Source organism: Sturnus vulgaris, chromosome 23 (assembly GCF_052056855.1).
Source record: "Sturnus vulgaris isolate bStuVul1 chromosome 23, bStuVul1.hap1, whole genome shotgun sequence".
Taxonomy (NCBI): Eukaryota; Metazoa; Chordata; class Aves; order Passeriformes; family Sturnidae; genus Sturnus; species Sturnus vulgaris.
Window position 1 is genome coordinate 5,225,198 of NC_142265.1, and position 13,948 is coordinate 5,239,145.

At 44.8% G+C, this 13,948-nt stretch overlaps 1 protein-coding gene across 2 annotated transcripts in view; it reads right to left on the minus strand.

Moving 5' to 3' along the window:
• Nucleotides 1–13,948, minus strand: part of NCAPD3 (non-SMC condensin II complex subunit D3) — a 31,852-nt gene that overhangs the window by 10,394 nt on the left and 7,510 nt on the right. Inside the window, exons 9-22 of one of the 2 annotated variants that reach the window (XM_088178013.1) lie at nt 13,792–13,864; nt 13,409–13,531; nt 13,003–13,258; nt 12,428–12,472; nt 12,167–12,250; nt 9,270–9,343; nt 8,234–8,368; nt 6,942–7,162; nt 5,327–5,518; nt 4,961–5,058; nt 4,748–4,863; nt 3,282–3,398; nt 2,630–2,744; nt 2,431–2,538 (exon numbers count right to left, since the gene is read on the minus strand). In XM_088178013.1, the coding sequence (XP_088034139.1) occupies nt 2,431–2,538; nt 2,630–2,744; nt 3,282–3,398; nt 4,748–4,863; nt 4,961–5,058; nt 5,327–5,518; nt 6,942–7,162; nt 8,234–8,368; nt 9,270–9,343; nt 12,167–12,250; nt 12,428–12,472; nt 13,003–13,258; nt 13,409–13,531; nt 13,792–13,864 (1,757 nt within the window). Of the gene's footprint in view, nt 1–2,430; nt 2,539–2,629; nt 2,745–3,281; nt 3,399–4,747; nt 4,864–4,960; nt 5,059–5,326; nt 5,519–6,941; nt 7,163–8,233; nt 8,369–9,269; nt 9,344–12,166; nt 12,251–12,406; nt 12,473–13,002; nt 13,259–13,408; nt 13,532–13,791; nt 13,865–13,948 lie in introns of both variants that reach the window. The other variant, XM_088178012.1, reaches the window with a different exon arrangement.

The following is a 13,948-nucleotide window of genomic DNA, read 5'->3' on the forward strand; positions in this document are numbered from 1 at the left end:
TATTGAAGCGTGGTTAAACTCTAAGCTCCATCTAAGGTGTAGTTTAAGCTCCATACAGAGTGTAGGCAAACTCTAAGCTCCATCTAAGGTGTAGTTTAAGCTCCATCTAAGGTGTAGTTCAAGCTCCATCTAAGGTGTAGGCAAACTCTAAGCTCCATCTAAGGTGCAGTTTAAGCTCCATCTAAGGTGTAGTTCAAGCTCCATACAGAGTGTAGGCAAACTCTAAGCTCCATCTAAGGTGTAGTTTAAGCTCCATATAAAGTGTAGTTCAAGATCCATATAAAGTGTGGGTAAACTCTAAGCTCCATCTAAAGTGTAGTTTAAGTACCATCTAAGGTGTAGGCAAACTCTAAGCTCCATCTAAGGTGTAGGTAAACTTTAAGCTCCATCTAAATGTGTAGTTTAAGCTCCATCTAAAGTGTAGGTAAACTCTAAGCTCCATCTAAAGTGTAGTTAGTTAAACTCTAAGCCTGGCATAAAGCATAGTTTAAGCTCCATACAAAGTGTAGTAGTTAGAGTCTAAAATCCATACAAAGTGTAGTTAGTTAGACTCTAAGCTCCATACAAAGTGCAGGTGAACTCTAAGCTCCATATAAAGTGTAGTTCAACTCTAAGCTCTGTATAAAGTGTAGTTTAAACTCCATATAAAGTGTAGTTCAAGTCTAAGCTCCATATAATGTGTAGGTAAACTCTAAGCTCCATGTAAAGTGTAGTTAGTTTAACTCTCAGCTCCATATAAAGTGTAGTTCACCTCTAAACTCCATATAAAGTGTAGGAAAACTCTTCATATCTTGGTCAGACAAAACAATCCCTCTAGGCCTGAGATCCAAGGATACACCACAGCCTCAGGCCATGAAAAGTATAAAAAAGTGGATTGTGGGGGAGCAAACTCGGGGAATATGGCTCCATTACCTGAAGCTGTAATTGGACAATTAGCCCCTGATATCAGTCCCTGATATGTAAATAGACCAAACTTGTATCTGCCTCAAAAATTCGTGACCACTGTCCATGTTGGGTGTAGACTCTGTAAGGCTTTGACTGCCCAAGGTGGATCTGTTAAAGGCCTTTAATAAATCCCCATTTTATTCTCTTAGCTCTGTCTAGCTTCTGTTCTAGGTGGCCACTCCAAGGCATGACCAGAGTAATAGAGCTGGGAGTAAATTCTCCTTCCCACCCAGCCCAGCCCACCTCGCTGCCTCCAAAACGAGCCAGGGAAGGAATCAGGAAATAAACAAGGGAATAAACAAGAAACTCATGCTGGAGCTTGATGAGCAATCTGCACGATCTCTCAGGGAGATGGTACTTCAAGTTCTTCCAAATTCCCCTTAGACCTATAGAGTGGGTCTCTATGCCAAATTCCCTCCTTCACAGCAAACTATTTCTGTGTACAGGGTATTATTCAAAGCAGCTAAAAAGAACAGCCCCAGCTGTCATAGGCATAGCAGGGAGACACCCACCTCTGAGAGCATCACTGAACCAACCTAAAATAAAATAGCCTGCAATAGTTCTAACATCATTTCTCCCTGCTCCCAAGCTCTGCACAAAAGTATTAAACTTTCCAAAGCAATTAAGGGAAGAATAATGCTTCCTATCTGCAAAAGAAACTTGTTCCTAACCATGGAAGTATTAAAACCCAGAACTTTCACTTGGTATTCCTCAGAATCCTGGGAATGCAGCTGGCCAGGCTTCTCTGAAAGCACCATTTCACTCGTGGTGAGGAGAACAAGTATTTGAGTGCAGTCATTCAGCTCTAAGCCACATCAAAAGCATCAAGTTTTCTTCACTGTCTCTGGAGCACCTTACTGCAAGTGAGAGGATCCTTCAGCACCCAACTCTGAGTACAAGGACAGCACAGCTCTGGGGACAATGCTAATTACTGATCACTATTAATGCATTAGCCACCTGGAGAAGCAGAGCTGGCAGAGTTCTGATGGTTTGCCCAACTTTTTCATGGTTTCCATGGATATCTGCATTGCTAAAAGCTCCCAGCTGGGCTAATGCCAACAGAGCATTGGGGCTCTCTGTCACAACTGCCAGAGCTTTACATGGAATTATTTAGGTTGGAAAAAACCTCTGGGATCACTGAATCCAACCTGTGATCCCTACTTTGTCACCCAGCTCAGAGCTTAGAGTGCCACAACCCTGGACACCTCCAAGGGGACTCCAAGCCTCCCTGAGCAGTCCCTGCCTATGTTTAACAACGCTTTCCATGGAGAAATTCTTTCTCATGTCCAACCCAAGCCTCCCCTGGCACAGCTGGAGGCTGTTTCCTCTTCTCCTGTCCCTTGTTACCTGGTTCCTCCCTCCTGTCAGGGAGTTGCAGAGTGACAAGGTCCCCCTGAGCCTCCTTCTCTCCAGGATTTTGGGCAGAACTTCACCAGAAATGCTGAGATACACCAAGGCCCATTTTTAGGGCAGGGAAGCACTTACCTAAAGTGATGAGAGCGTGAGCCCTGACCACGGTAGGCATGGCTGGGGCTTTGAAATGGGACAGCAGCTGGAAACTGGGCATTTCCTCACTGTCTGTAGAAGCAGAGGCTGGAAGAGAACAGGTCAGAGATGGAAACACAGCCTGGCACACACTGGTGCCTGCTCATGCAAAGCTAAAGGCAGAAGGAGAGTGGCTCACGTTGGTCCTTGCTGCCAGAAGAGGCCAGGATGGACTGAACCAGAAGGAAGATGTTTCTGTCCACCTTGCCTGGGCACATCTGGGCAGCCTCACCCAGGAGGAAGAGGTGTCTCACCTGCAGAGAGAAAGCAGCACTGCAGTCAAAAGGTAGTGGCTGAGCTGCAAATTAAGCCAGCAGGAGTCAGTTCTTCTCCAAAAACAACTCAAAATTCCCTCAGTCCTTTCAAGGCAGTGGCTGGAGAACAGAAGGGGAGGCTTTGGAACAGAAATCCTGGGTGGGTGTGTTTAATATGCTCCAACACCCCCCACATCTAATGAGACTGAAATACTCCTCAAAGCATTCCATGCCTTTTACAGACCTCTCTCCCAAACAGCTCATCTGAGAAGTTTGAGTGGAAAAGCCAGGAAAAAGAACCACGTCATATATTAAAAATACATGGGGTGCCATATCCTGAAAGCAAGTGCTGCTGTGTAAAATTGCTGTGGGCTCCCAGGCCCTTAAATACAAGAGTTCATCCCACACACAGGCCATGCACATTGCTGTTACCCCACTGCTTGGCATGGATTTTGAGGAACACCAGCTCCAAGCACACCTCCACCCTTTAAATAATCCATGAAGGGGATTGTTTAAAACAATAATCCCCAAATTTACCAAGAGATCTTCCTGCAGCTGCTCTGCTCCATGCTCTTTGAGGACTATATTGGAGATGTAGTTCTCACAGGTGGATACCAAAACTCCAAACACCTGGTTTTGCTGGTTGAGAAGCTCCTGTTCCATAATTAAACAAAATTAATTCAACACTTTATTAATTAAACAAAAGGTAGCTGTAATATCTGTCCACACACGAATCCCTAATATCAAAGTCTTTATGTGCTTTTAATAATCTGGATCCCATTAAAATCAATCTGACAGTGCCTTAGAGCTTTAAAATTCTCCCTGCACATCAAAGGATGTGTGCAAGTGTCAAAACACCTTGGAAAATTCGGCTTTTAATGATCCACAGGCCCAAGTTTACTTCATTATAGAAATCACACAGACTTAAACAAAAAGGATTTAGGAGACTGTTTCATGTGCACCCAACACATTGGAGGTGTCTGTGGGAATTTTTAGATGTTGCTTGAAAAAAGCAGCTCCATTAACAAAGAAAACATGATGTGAATTCCAAAGAGTGGAGGGGAAACACAGGAAAAACTGATTATCTACTACACTCTGGTGAATATAAAGCATCATTTCTGGTTTTCCAACATCTAAAAGTGGTAATCTTAATAACCAAATACATATATAAATGATGGGTGTTAGATTTAATGAAGTGACCAACTACAGGAACATCTGCATTTCATTTTAGGCCAACACCCTACCTACAGGGGAGAATTTTCTGATTGTCAGTTTAAAAACCCAGAAACCATCACCTCACCCTGGCTTCTGAGGCACAGAGGGTTCAGTTTTGCCCATTATTCACTAAACTTGATTGGGATGCTTATTATAAAATAGCTATCATCTATACTGAAAGAGAAATATAAAACAGACACAAAGAGAAATCATTAGGGACAGAGACCTGCATCAATTTTAACTTCTTTGCAATTGTGTCCAGGCTGAGATCTTTATTTTACCAAGAAAATATGACCTAAATTTCCACTATGGGAGCAGAACAGAGCCATGGCATAAAACAAATGGAGGCAGAAAAAAAGTTATAAGCAAGTTATTAACTCCCTGTTTGGTCTCCAGGAAGAGGTCTAGGAAATAATGTGTTCTTTCCAGCAGCTCTGATGGAGAACAGTCAGAGATTACAGCATAAATCTGTGGCTTCTAACTGGACCAAGCATAGCAACAGGTTTCCTTTAGGAAATTTCCTTTAGGAATTCTGTAAACTTGGACAGAAGGCAAATGCAAGGTATTTCAGAGGTGTGTGGGGGAATACATTTAAAGGCAGAGGATTTCTTACAAGCCCAGGCTTAGCCACAGGATGTTCTCCAGCTCAAGAGCTGAGCAGGCTCGAGCTGCTGGAGTCAGAGCCCCTTTTTTTAGAACTCATCATCCCACAGCCTGGAGACAGCAGCAGACACCCCCAGAGTGGGGAACGGGCTATTTTAAAAGGTGTATTTTAAGAGGTGTCCCACCTGTGTGTTCTTTGGTGCAGCTATAGAGGCCTGGCAGAGCCTCTGCAGGGCCTCCACAGCAGGGCTGATCACCTCCAGGGGACACTGGAACTCCTTCAGCCAGCTCCTGATGTTCTCTGCAGGTGACATCACACGTAAAAATCAGCATTTCCCAAAACCTTTCGAGCGTTTTTGGAGGCACAAAGGCTCTGCAGGTGGCCAGGGGCCACTCACCCTTCAGCCTGTCACAGGTGCTCTTGGGGAGGTGCTTTGCCACGTGCCCAATGACACACAGGATGTGTCCCACGGTGCCACTGCTCGTGTCCTGCTGCCTGGAAAAGCAACAGTGAAATCACAGCTGAGCAATCCTCTCACCTGGGACGTGCATTATTAAGGCAGACCTGTCAAAGGCAATGAGAGCTCAGAGTGCTGGAGGAAGGAGTTGGTTCCTGCACGGATCTCGAGGTCTTTGCTGGATTTCCAGCTGCAGAACTCAGAGTTTGAAATTTAAAAAAACGGGATTTCAGCAGCTCAAAGGCAATCTGTGGAAGGGCACTAAGGGCTCCCTGGCAGAATGGAGTTCAAGGCACACACACTGACCTGCTGACACTGTCCCAGGATTCAATGATCTTGGAATAATCCAGCTTGGGGGAAGAACGTGCCACCTTGGCAAGCAGCATCCAAGCTGCACTGGAATGCTCTGTCTCCACGTGAGACATGACATTTCTGACAAAAGTGGAGGTGAACTTGTTCTGCTTGGACAGCATAAGGAAGGCTTTACTCAGGTAACGGCTGCAGGGAGGAAAGGAAAGTTTAGGGAGGAATAAATAAAACAGTAAAATCCAGGAAAACCCAACATTCACTAGGCAACACAACCAAGCTGCTGTTGCCTGGCATTCCCACAATCCACACTGAAAATTTCCACATTTCCACACATTTTCACCACAGACCTGGCATCCCTTCATGGATGTTATGATCTGGGGCACTAAGACAGAAGGTCCAAGTGTTCCCATGGCACACCAGGAAATTATCATTTCAGCAATTTGTAACTAAGACTTTCCAGCAGTTATTTAATACCCAGAGTGGTAGAATGGCCTAAATTGGAAGGGACCTGGAAGATCATCTCATTCCACCCCCTGCCATGGGTGAGGACACCTTCCACTAGACCAGGGTGCTCAGAGCCATTCCAGCCTGGCCTTGAGTCCTCCCAGGGATAAAAGGGACAGCAGAGTCAGGGCAGGCACCACAGCCTGCTCATTTCTCTGCACGACCCTCATCATCTCCTCCACGCTGGTAGAGCTGTGAGATTTCTCAAGCTGCAAGGTCCTGCAGGGTGAGGAGGAAGAAGGTGCCAGGAATGTGCAAACCCCGCTCCAAAACGGCCCGAATTAGAACAGTGACAGCTCCCCATCCTGGCACAGCAGCACCACCACGGCCTCATCTGCTATTTCTGAGCCATTATGCCCTGTTGACTAATAAACATACAGCTGTCTTTAATCAATGTTGTGTCCTTGTCATGCTGTGTGTCATCCCATTTCTCCCTCTCCTTCCCACGGCGTTCTGCAGCAGGCAGGATAATTCGATTTGTCACAAGACAAGTAACATATTGTACATAAGAATTAATACAAGGTGATGTTCTTGCTTTATATATCCTCTCTCACTTCTGTCAGAGCAACACCTCCATTTGACTTAAATATTCATGTGCTAACAGTGCATCCAGCATGGGATGTAACAAATGAGCATTTCAGTCCAGGGAGAGAGCACAGGTAACAGGAGCAGCAGGTGAAAACACCTGACACAAAGCAAAGCTGAACTCTTCTTGTCCATGCTCAACAGCTCTGTCCTGGGAGCTGGCAGGGCAACACAAGCACCTCCATGTGGTAGTTTCCATAACCAGAATTATACTGAGGGTTTCAAGCAGGGAATTTAAGCAGCTTTAAATAAATCCCTGAGAAAAAATTTGGTTTCTTGTCTTGCAGACAGCAGGTGCATTTTAACAGTGTGTGTGTGAGCTGTGGTACCTCATAGTCTGTGGCCACACAGGGAATGAGAATACAAACTCAGACTCTTATCTCAGTCCTCCAGTCAATAGGTAATTTCCTTCTGTAAAGGAAAACTTGTGTATTCTAATGGGATTAAAAGTGATAAAAAAAAAGCGCCTCTGGGTTTTACCCCTGAATGTTAACATGGGCAGGGAAGGGAAAAAGGCACTTACCTCAGCTCCTGGCATTCTGAAGACAACAGGGAGAGCAGATCCCATGCCAGCTTCTGCCTCCCATCATCACTCCTGGATTTATTGTAACATTTTATGTGTTGCAGCAAGAGCTGATCAAGGCAATCCAAGGCCTTTTCTTGGACAGAACTTTCTGCATCCATCACCACAGGCACCACTCCGTTCAACCAGGCCTTCTGCACCAGGACATTGCTCTGCTGAGACTGAGAGAAAGACATTTTTAAATCATTAGAGAATCCCAAATGCATGGGTAAAACCAGCAAAGGCCTCAGGTTCAGTTACAAACTTTGAAACTTGAATTTTAATCAAGCCTAGCAGTGTGGCAGCAGGTGGGACAGGGAAACTCAGCATCACAAGGTCTTTAATCATCTCTATGATAAATACCTGGTGTTTCTGCTAAAGTACTGCAACACTTTGTTTTGAGACTCTATGAAGAATTATAACAGGTTTGCAATAAGGCTGTACAGCAGATGATTTAGCACTAAAAAAAAGAGCTTTGCTTAATATAAACCCTGTGCTCCAAGCCTGAGTTACAAACCCTTTGTGAATAAATAGAAAAGAAAGAAAAATATAGCATTGCTATCATCCACACATTACATCTGAAAGTGATTCAGGGTTTTTTTTAACTTGAGAAGGCCAGCAACATAAACATTTTCTTCATGACACATAAATCAACAGCCAGAAAAATCAGTGTTCCCAACAGTTGGAAGCACTCTGCATAAATCACAAGTAGGTATCAGAGTGAGTCATGACTTCCGAGTCAAAAGGTAGTGAAAAGAATTAGAGCAGAGTCACAAAATGCAACTCCCAGAGTGAATAACTGATTGGTGAGGTCCCTCCTGCTCTCTCCCCTCTATGGTGTGGCAGAATTCCTATTCCCCTCGATGCCTGAGGACTTCAGCTTTCGTATTTTTCAAATCCTCTACTGCTTTAGTGTAGAACTCTAAACTCCATACAGAGTGCCAGCTGCTGTTCTCCCGTTTTATTCAGACAAAACAATTCCCCTCTAGGCCTGAAACTCAAGGATACCTCACTGCCTCAGGCCCCAAAAAAGTATAAACCAAAGTGAGTTGGGTGGAGCAAACTGGGGGTAAATAACTTCATTACCTGAAGCTGCAATTGGACGATTAACCCCTGATATACAAACAGACCAAACTTTTAACTGTGTGAGAGCCTTTGACTGCCCGAGGTGTACCTTCAATAAACACCCACTTTTATCCTCTCAGCCTTGCCTAGGCTGTGCTCTAGGCGGCCCCGCAGGGCACGGCGCTCACCAGGAGCAGCTCGGTGATGGAGTGCAGCGCCTGCTTCTGCACCGACACCGCGGGGTCCCGGCAGCGGTCCCGCAGCACGCCCACGTCCTCCTCCCTGCAGGCCAGCAGCCCCTGCTTCAGGATGCTCTCAAACACCTGCCAGGCAAACACAGCAGCACAGCTCTGTCAGGAAGCCACGCCGGGGGCACAGCAAAAATGCAATTTACCCCCCGCCAATGTCAAGGCCGAGATTTATCGCAGCCAGGGCGAAGCGAAGCATTAACGATTCGCGAGCGCTGGGGACAGCCAGGGATGTACAAAGAAACACAAAACATCATTCCTGCTCTGGAACTGCAGCTGCAGAGGGAGAATGGCACAATTTCCCCTTGAAATTGTGCCTCCTGTACGAGCCACAGCGTTTACTTGCAATAAGGAAGAGGGATTTATTTTTATTCTTAATCAGAAAGCATTAAAACATGAATTGCAAAGCCCTAACTGGGAAGCTCAAATCAGTGTGTGAATTGAGGGGGAAGAGCTGGGGTGAACAGGACTAACAGAGGAAGGCAGTCAGCAGCAGACACCTCTTTTTTAAAACAAGGAAATTTCCATTGAAGCATCTCTCTTTAAAAGCTAATGACTTCATTAAAGAAATGAACAGCAAGGAAAGCAACACAGAGCTCAAAAAGAGGCTGGATATAACCTAATCCCTTTGCTAACAAGGTCAAAACAAACTAAGCAGCTAATATGCTTCAGTTTATGAGGAAGTCTCTTAATTGAAATGCCTATTGACATTTGACAAGAGCCTCTCCTCGCAAATGACGGAATAACAGAATGCCAGCAAGGGTACTAGAGAAATTTCCATCATTATGCCTGCATTATTTACTTATCAGGAGCTAGTAAACAAGATCTTTAATGCCTTTAAGGCACTCTGCAGGGCGAGCAGGAAGCTACAAGTGGGCAAAGTGACAGAGTTTGCAGCAAAGCTGTGGCCTAATTAATTATTTAACAATTTTGGGTAATCACTGAGAGCAGGGAAGGATGCAAAACCCCACCCTACCTGCAGAGCAGATTTCCTCACGCTGGTTTTCTCATCTCCAGCTCTCACTCTCAGCATGGCCATGACTTCTTCTCCTGTGCAAAATGAGGATAAAAAGGAATTACCCCCACAAAGGAGGAACTGTCCACAGCTCCAGTTGGAACCACACAGTCCCAGGATGGTTTGGGTGGAAGGGACCTTAAAGCTCATCCAGTGCCAGCCCAGCCATGGGCAGGGACACCTTCCACTGTCCCAGGGTGCTCACAGCTCCATCCAGCCTGGCCTTGGGCACTGCCAGGGATCCAGGGGCAGCCACAGCTGCTCTGGGCACCCTGTGCCAGCCCTGCCCACCCTAAAAGAGCACAAATAAACTCAATCTTTGGCTCTCCAAAACTTTCAGAAGGACTGAACAAAGCACAGTTAAAATTACCCAGAACAATCCAGAACGAGACATAAGCCAGAAGGAAAAACAAACCCAAACAGTTTCCCCACTTCTTTCTTTTGAAAACACATCTTAATATATCACAAAAGAAAATGATGGAACAAATTACTTGAGACATGCAGGAAAAAAAAAAAACAAAAAAAGGAAGGTGAATCTGTAATTCCGTAATTTTGGATCTCTTTGTTTGTCTACACAAAAGATGCCAGGCTACCTTGAGAGTCTGAGAGCTCATCAGCTCAGACAGGCACAGCTGAATAAAAACCTGTGGTTCAGGTAACCCTGGTACCTGTGGGAAGAGCTCAGAAGAATGGAGCCAAGACAGAGCCTGGGGAGGTTCTGCAGAGCTCAGAACACCCACAACCTCCTGGGAGTTTTGCCTCAGAGCTGCACACAGCACCAAGCATTAATGTATGAACTGCTTTGTGTTACAGAGGGGAAATGACTGCACTTATTAATTCCTTGAGGCTGCAGAATGGCAGCTGCAAAGAACACCTCAGAGTCCACAAGGAAACCAGAACACATTTCTCTTCCCTGGATGTCAAGTCAGGGCTCAAATTTCATTCTGCACAGCCATATTCATACTTATTTCTGCATGTTGGCAGGAAAAAAAATACATCATCAAGGCCTAAGTTATTATATGACACACAACTGAATACACAGATCAATTATTTCTCACATTTTGAATCACTGGGCTATTAACTGGCCATAAGGACCTCAAACATTTTACCATGGCTTTTAAGGTTTCTATTTATTGCTGTTTGTTAGATTTCTCCCAGCATTAAGTCAGATTTCCCAAAGATATGCCAAATTTGGAGATCTGTTACTTAGAGATTCACATGGACATCCATCCTGTTGCCATTAAAAAACAGGATTAGTCACAAGGAACTAAGCAAAACTAGCTTAAAAATACATTTTTACCAAAAGGAAGCAAAGGGACTTTGATTTGGGCTTTCTTAATGGGCAACTAAGTGCAGTCCCATCCTTCTCCCAAGAGCAGCTGCACAGGAAGAGCACAGAACCTTTCCACTGCAAGATTTTGCTACTAAAATAATCCAGTCTTGTGAAGGTGACCAAATATCACACTTTGACATTGATTTTTCTGATACAGAAAAGAGTAATGGGGGGAACAAACAGCGAAACAACCAAAAATCCCAAGTTCCAAAGGGCTGAGAACTCCCAAGGGAAGGGAATGTTTGATGCTGGTGGGCAGAGAGAATCCTGCAGTGCACACCTCACCTTGCAGATTATCCCCACCCCTCTTATCTCTGCCCTTGAGCACTGTTCTGACTATCCCTGGCCGAGATTTATTCCTTTTCTAAAAAAAAAAATAAAAAAGAGCTATTTTGTCTTCAGAGGGGTGCAAAATTAGCACAGGCATAAGCCAAGCACAGGCATGTGCCAGACAGTTTTGCTAATGCACCTTGACTGCCTTGGAGAGCCTTGGATTCCAGCATCCTCTGGAGCTCCAGACAGTCTTTCTTCATTCCAGCCTTTTCTTAATTTGTTTTGCCAAGTGCCAAGTGTGTGCTCAGCTGGGTATCAGAGACAAACCCAGGCATCCTCTGGCACGAGGAGCCTGCAACTAAACAAGGAATACACAATACCTCGAGTGGCCTGGAGGACTTTTCTGTCTGAGGGAGCAGATTAAGGAAATTTATCAGCAGAGTGTGTTTGAAAAAGGGAGCTTTCAATGGGGGGAGATTGGAGCCTGGCTCCTGGAGATAGGGAGGGAGATCCCCTGTGAGGAGCAGCGTGGAACAAAGGCACCACTGCAGGATGTGAAGCAAGCAGGGAATTGGGCTGTCAGCAGTTCAAGGGAGGTGAACAGCAAGAACTGAGGATGCAGATCCTGGCAGGGGCCGAAGGGTTAGGAAGAAAAGCTTTTCCACACAAGAGGAAAAGAAAGGGAGAGGTTTAAACAAGGAACATCTCAGCCACAAAAGGCAACTTGCACGGTGATTTCATGCTATCAACAAATTAAAGGCAGCTTGCCATGCTGCATCAGGACATTTCATGTGACACTCTGCTTTCAGCCTGATGCTGCAGACAAACTGATCCTTGCCCACAGAAAGGTGCTACTCAAAGGTGCTGTGCTTCACACAGCAAAATATATCAGTTCTTTGTGCACTGGAGCAAGAGATTTAATTACCCTGAAATTCATGGAGCTACAAGTGTTATATCCCACATCAATTACCATCCTTTTTTGGGAAGAATAAATTACCTGCTTTTCAACAGGAGTTGCCATCACATTAGTACCAACAGACATCAGCATTTCAGGATTAAATGTATTTTTCAGACTTGAGTGGAAATAGTATTTCTTTATGGCTGGCAATTCCACCCCCTTCATCACTCCTAAGTGTTTTGTAACAGCTTTCTCCACTGCCTTTGAGAAATGGACAATGAATACACCTCAAAGTCTGATTTCAATTAAGGCTTTGAATGGTTATCTGAAAATGTTGCTTTAATTCTGACATACCATCAGGCCCAGCAGTGTCACTGCTGTCTGTCAGCTGGGCACTTTGGGAAATTGGTAAGGTCTTCAGTGGTTGGTTGGACACAGCTGAAGGAGAAAATAAAAGCTGAAGAATAATAAAGGAATATATTCACCCAGCAAGAAGATGCTTCAATGCTAAACAGAGAGCCTCATGCATGCCCTAGTTTGAACAGACATGTGTGTTTTAAGGAATTGGCATGCTAAGAAAAGCCTGAGACTTACTGGAAAAGAATGACTCTATACCTTCTGCACTGTTTGTGTTTGCTTCCAACACTGTGTGGACAGAGGCTGCCAAAAAAAGAGAAATAAAAAAGGAAATCAAACCAAGTATTTTAATTCTGGATATTCTGTCATTCCAAATTTTTTTCAGGCAAGCAATCTAACCGTGGGGTGCTGTGTGCAGGCTCTGAATCGTGCCATCTGGCCTTCAGCACACCTGAGGGAGCTCGGAATGCCAGTCACGAACAGAACAACTTAGCAGAAGCAAAAGGCAACTCAAGATTTAATCAGCTGTCAGGCAAGAATGAACTGCTTTTTTTTTTTTTTCATTTTCCCAATGAGCAATTTCGGTTGTCTGTAAACATCCTTCAAAGGGACCTCGCAGAGGAATCTCTTTAGAATTGATACACAAGAATAAATCCCTTCCAAATATAAGGCTTGATAAGCAACAAGGCTCATGAATTACTGCTCATTATGACACCATACGTAGGGACTCTGTGTGCCAGTTTTTAAGTTCCTGACAACTCCTACCTCCCAGCAATTATTCCCTTGAAAGTTCAAGAATGATTTTCATTACCTCATGTGCCCACAATACTCACAGCTCTGTAGTAAGTCCTGAATGCTCTCCGAGGTAGCAGCAGCTTTCATTTCGAGACAATGGACAAAGCTGCTGAGAGCTTTGCTCCGGACCACGGGGGTGATGTCTGAGCACCGGCCAAACACCATGACCTGCACTAAAAACTTGTGCTTTAGGAACTTCTGACGATCCTGGGGCAAGGAGGTGTCTGGGCTCCTCTCTGGCAGCTCCAACAAAGCCAAGGCTACATCAAGAGCAAACACTCTGTAGGAAACTTGCTGGAAGAAAAAGCACACAAGGTGCTCTGTTAATGGAAGTGAACAGCAGGATTTGCTCAGTTTTGTTGCCTCTGGGTACCAGCAGTGACACAGTTACTCAGTGCTGAGACTGAACCCTTCATCTCCAGAACATCAAGGGGATGTACTTACCAGGCTGAGCGAGAATTTATAAAGCCAAGCGATGAAGTCAGCGAACTCTGCACAAGGGAATTTGTCCAGCAGGGTCACCAGGGCCTGGGCAGCAGAGCTGCGATACTCAGCCTTGTCTGGCACCTGAAAGACAAGGGCAAGGGCACCCTCTGATACTTCACTCTGCTTTTTAAGGCATTTCAGGCCTTAAGAGAAGTATTTTTTAATTTAATGAGCTGTTATGTTCACATTCAATAGCTGGGAGAATCATCACAGCTTCCTCAGTCATCACATGTTTTCATTTCTTACAAAAGATTGTGAAAACAGATTTCCTAAACTATTAATGATATTCCAGTGTATCCACACGAGTTCCCCAGCTCCAGAAGTAGCAGAGCTTGGCATACCTTGGCACAGATATGTTGGAGCAATATTCGCAGAACAGGATAAATAGCTTCCTTCAGCTCATCTACCAGAAAACTGCACAGGGGAGGGAGAGAGAAGCAGATTTTAACAAAGATGGTTTATAACAGAGGAAAAATCAAGGGCATTCTTTTTGGAATG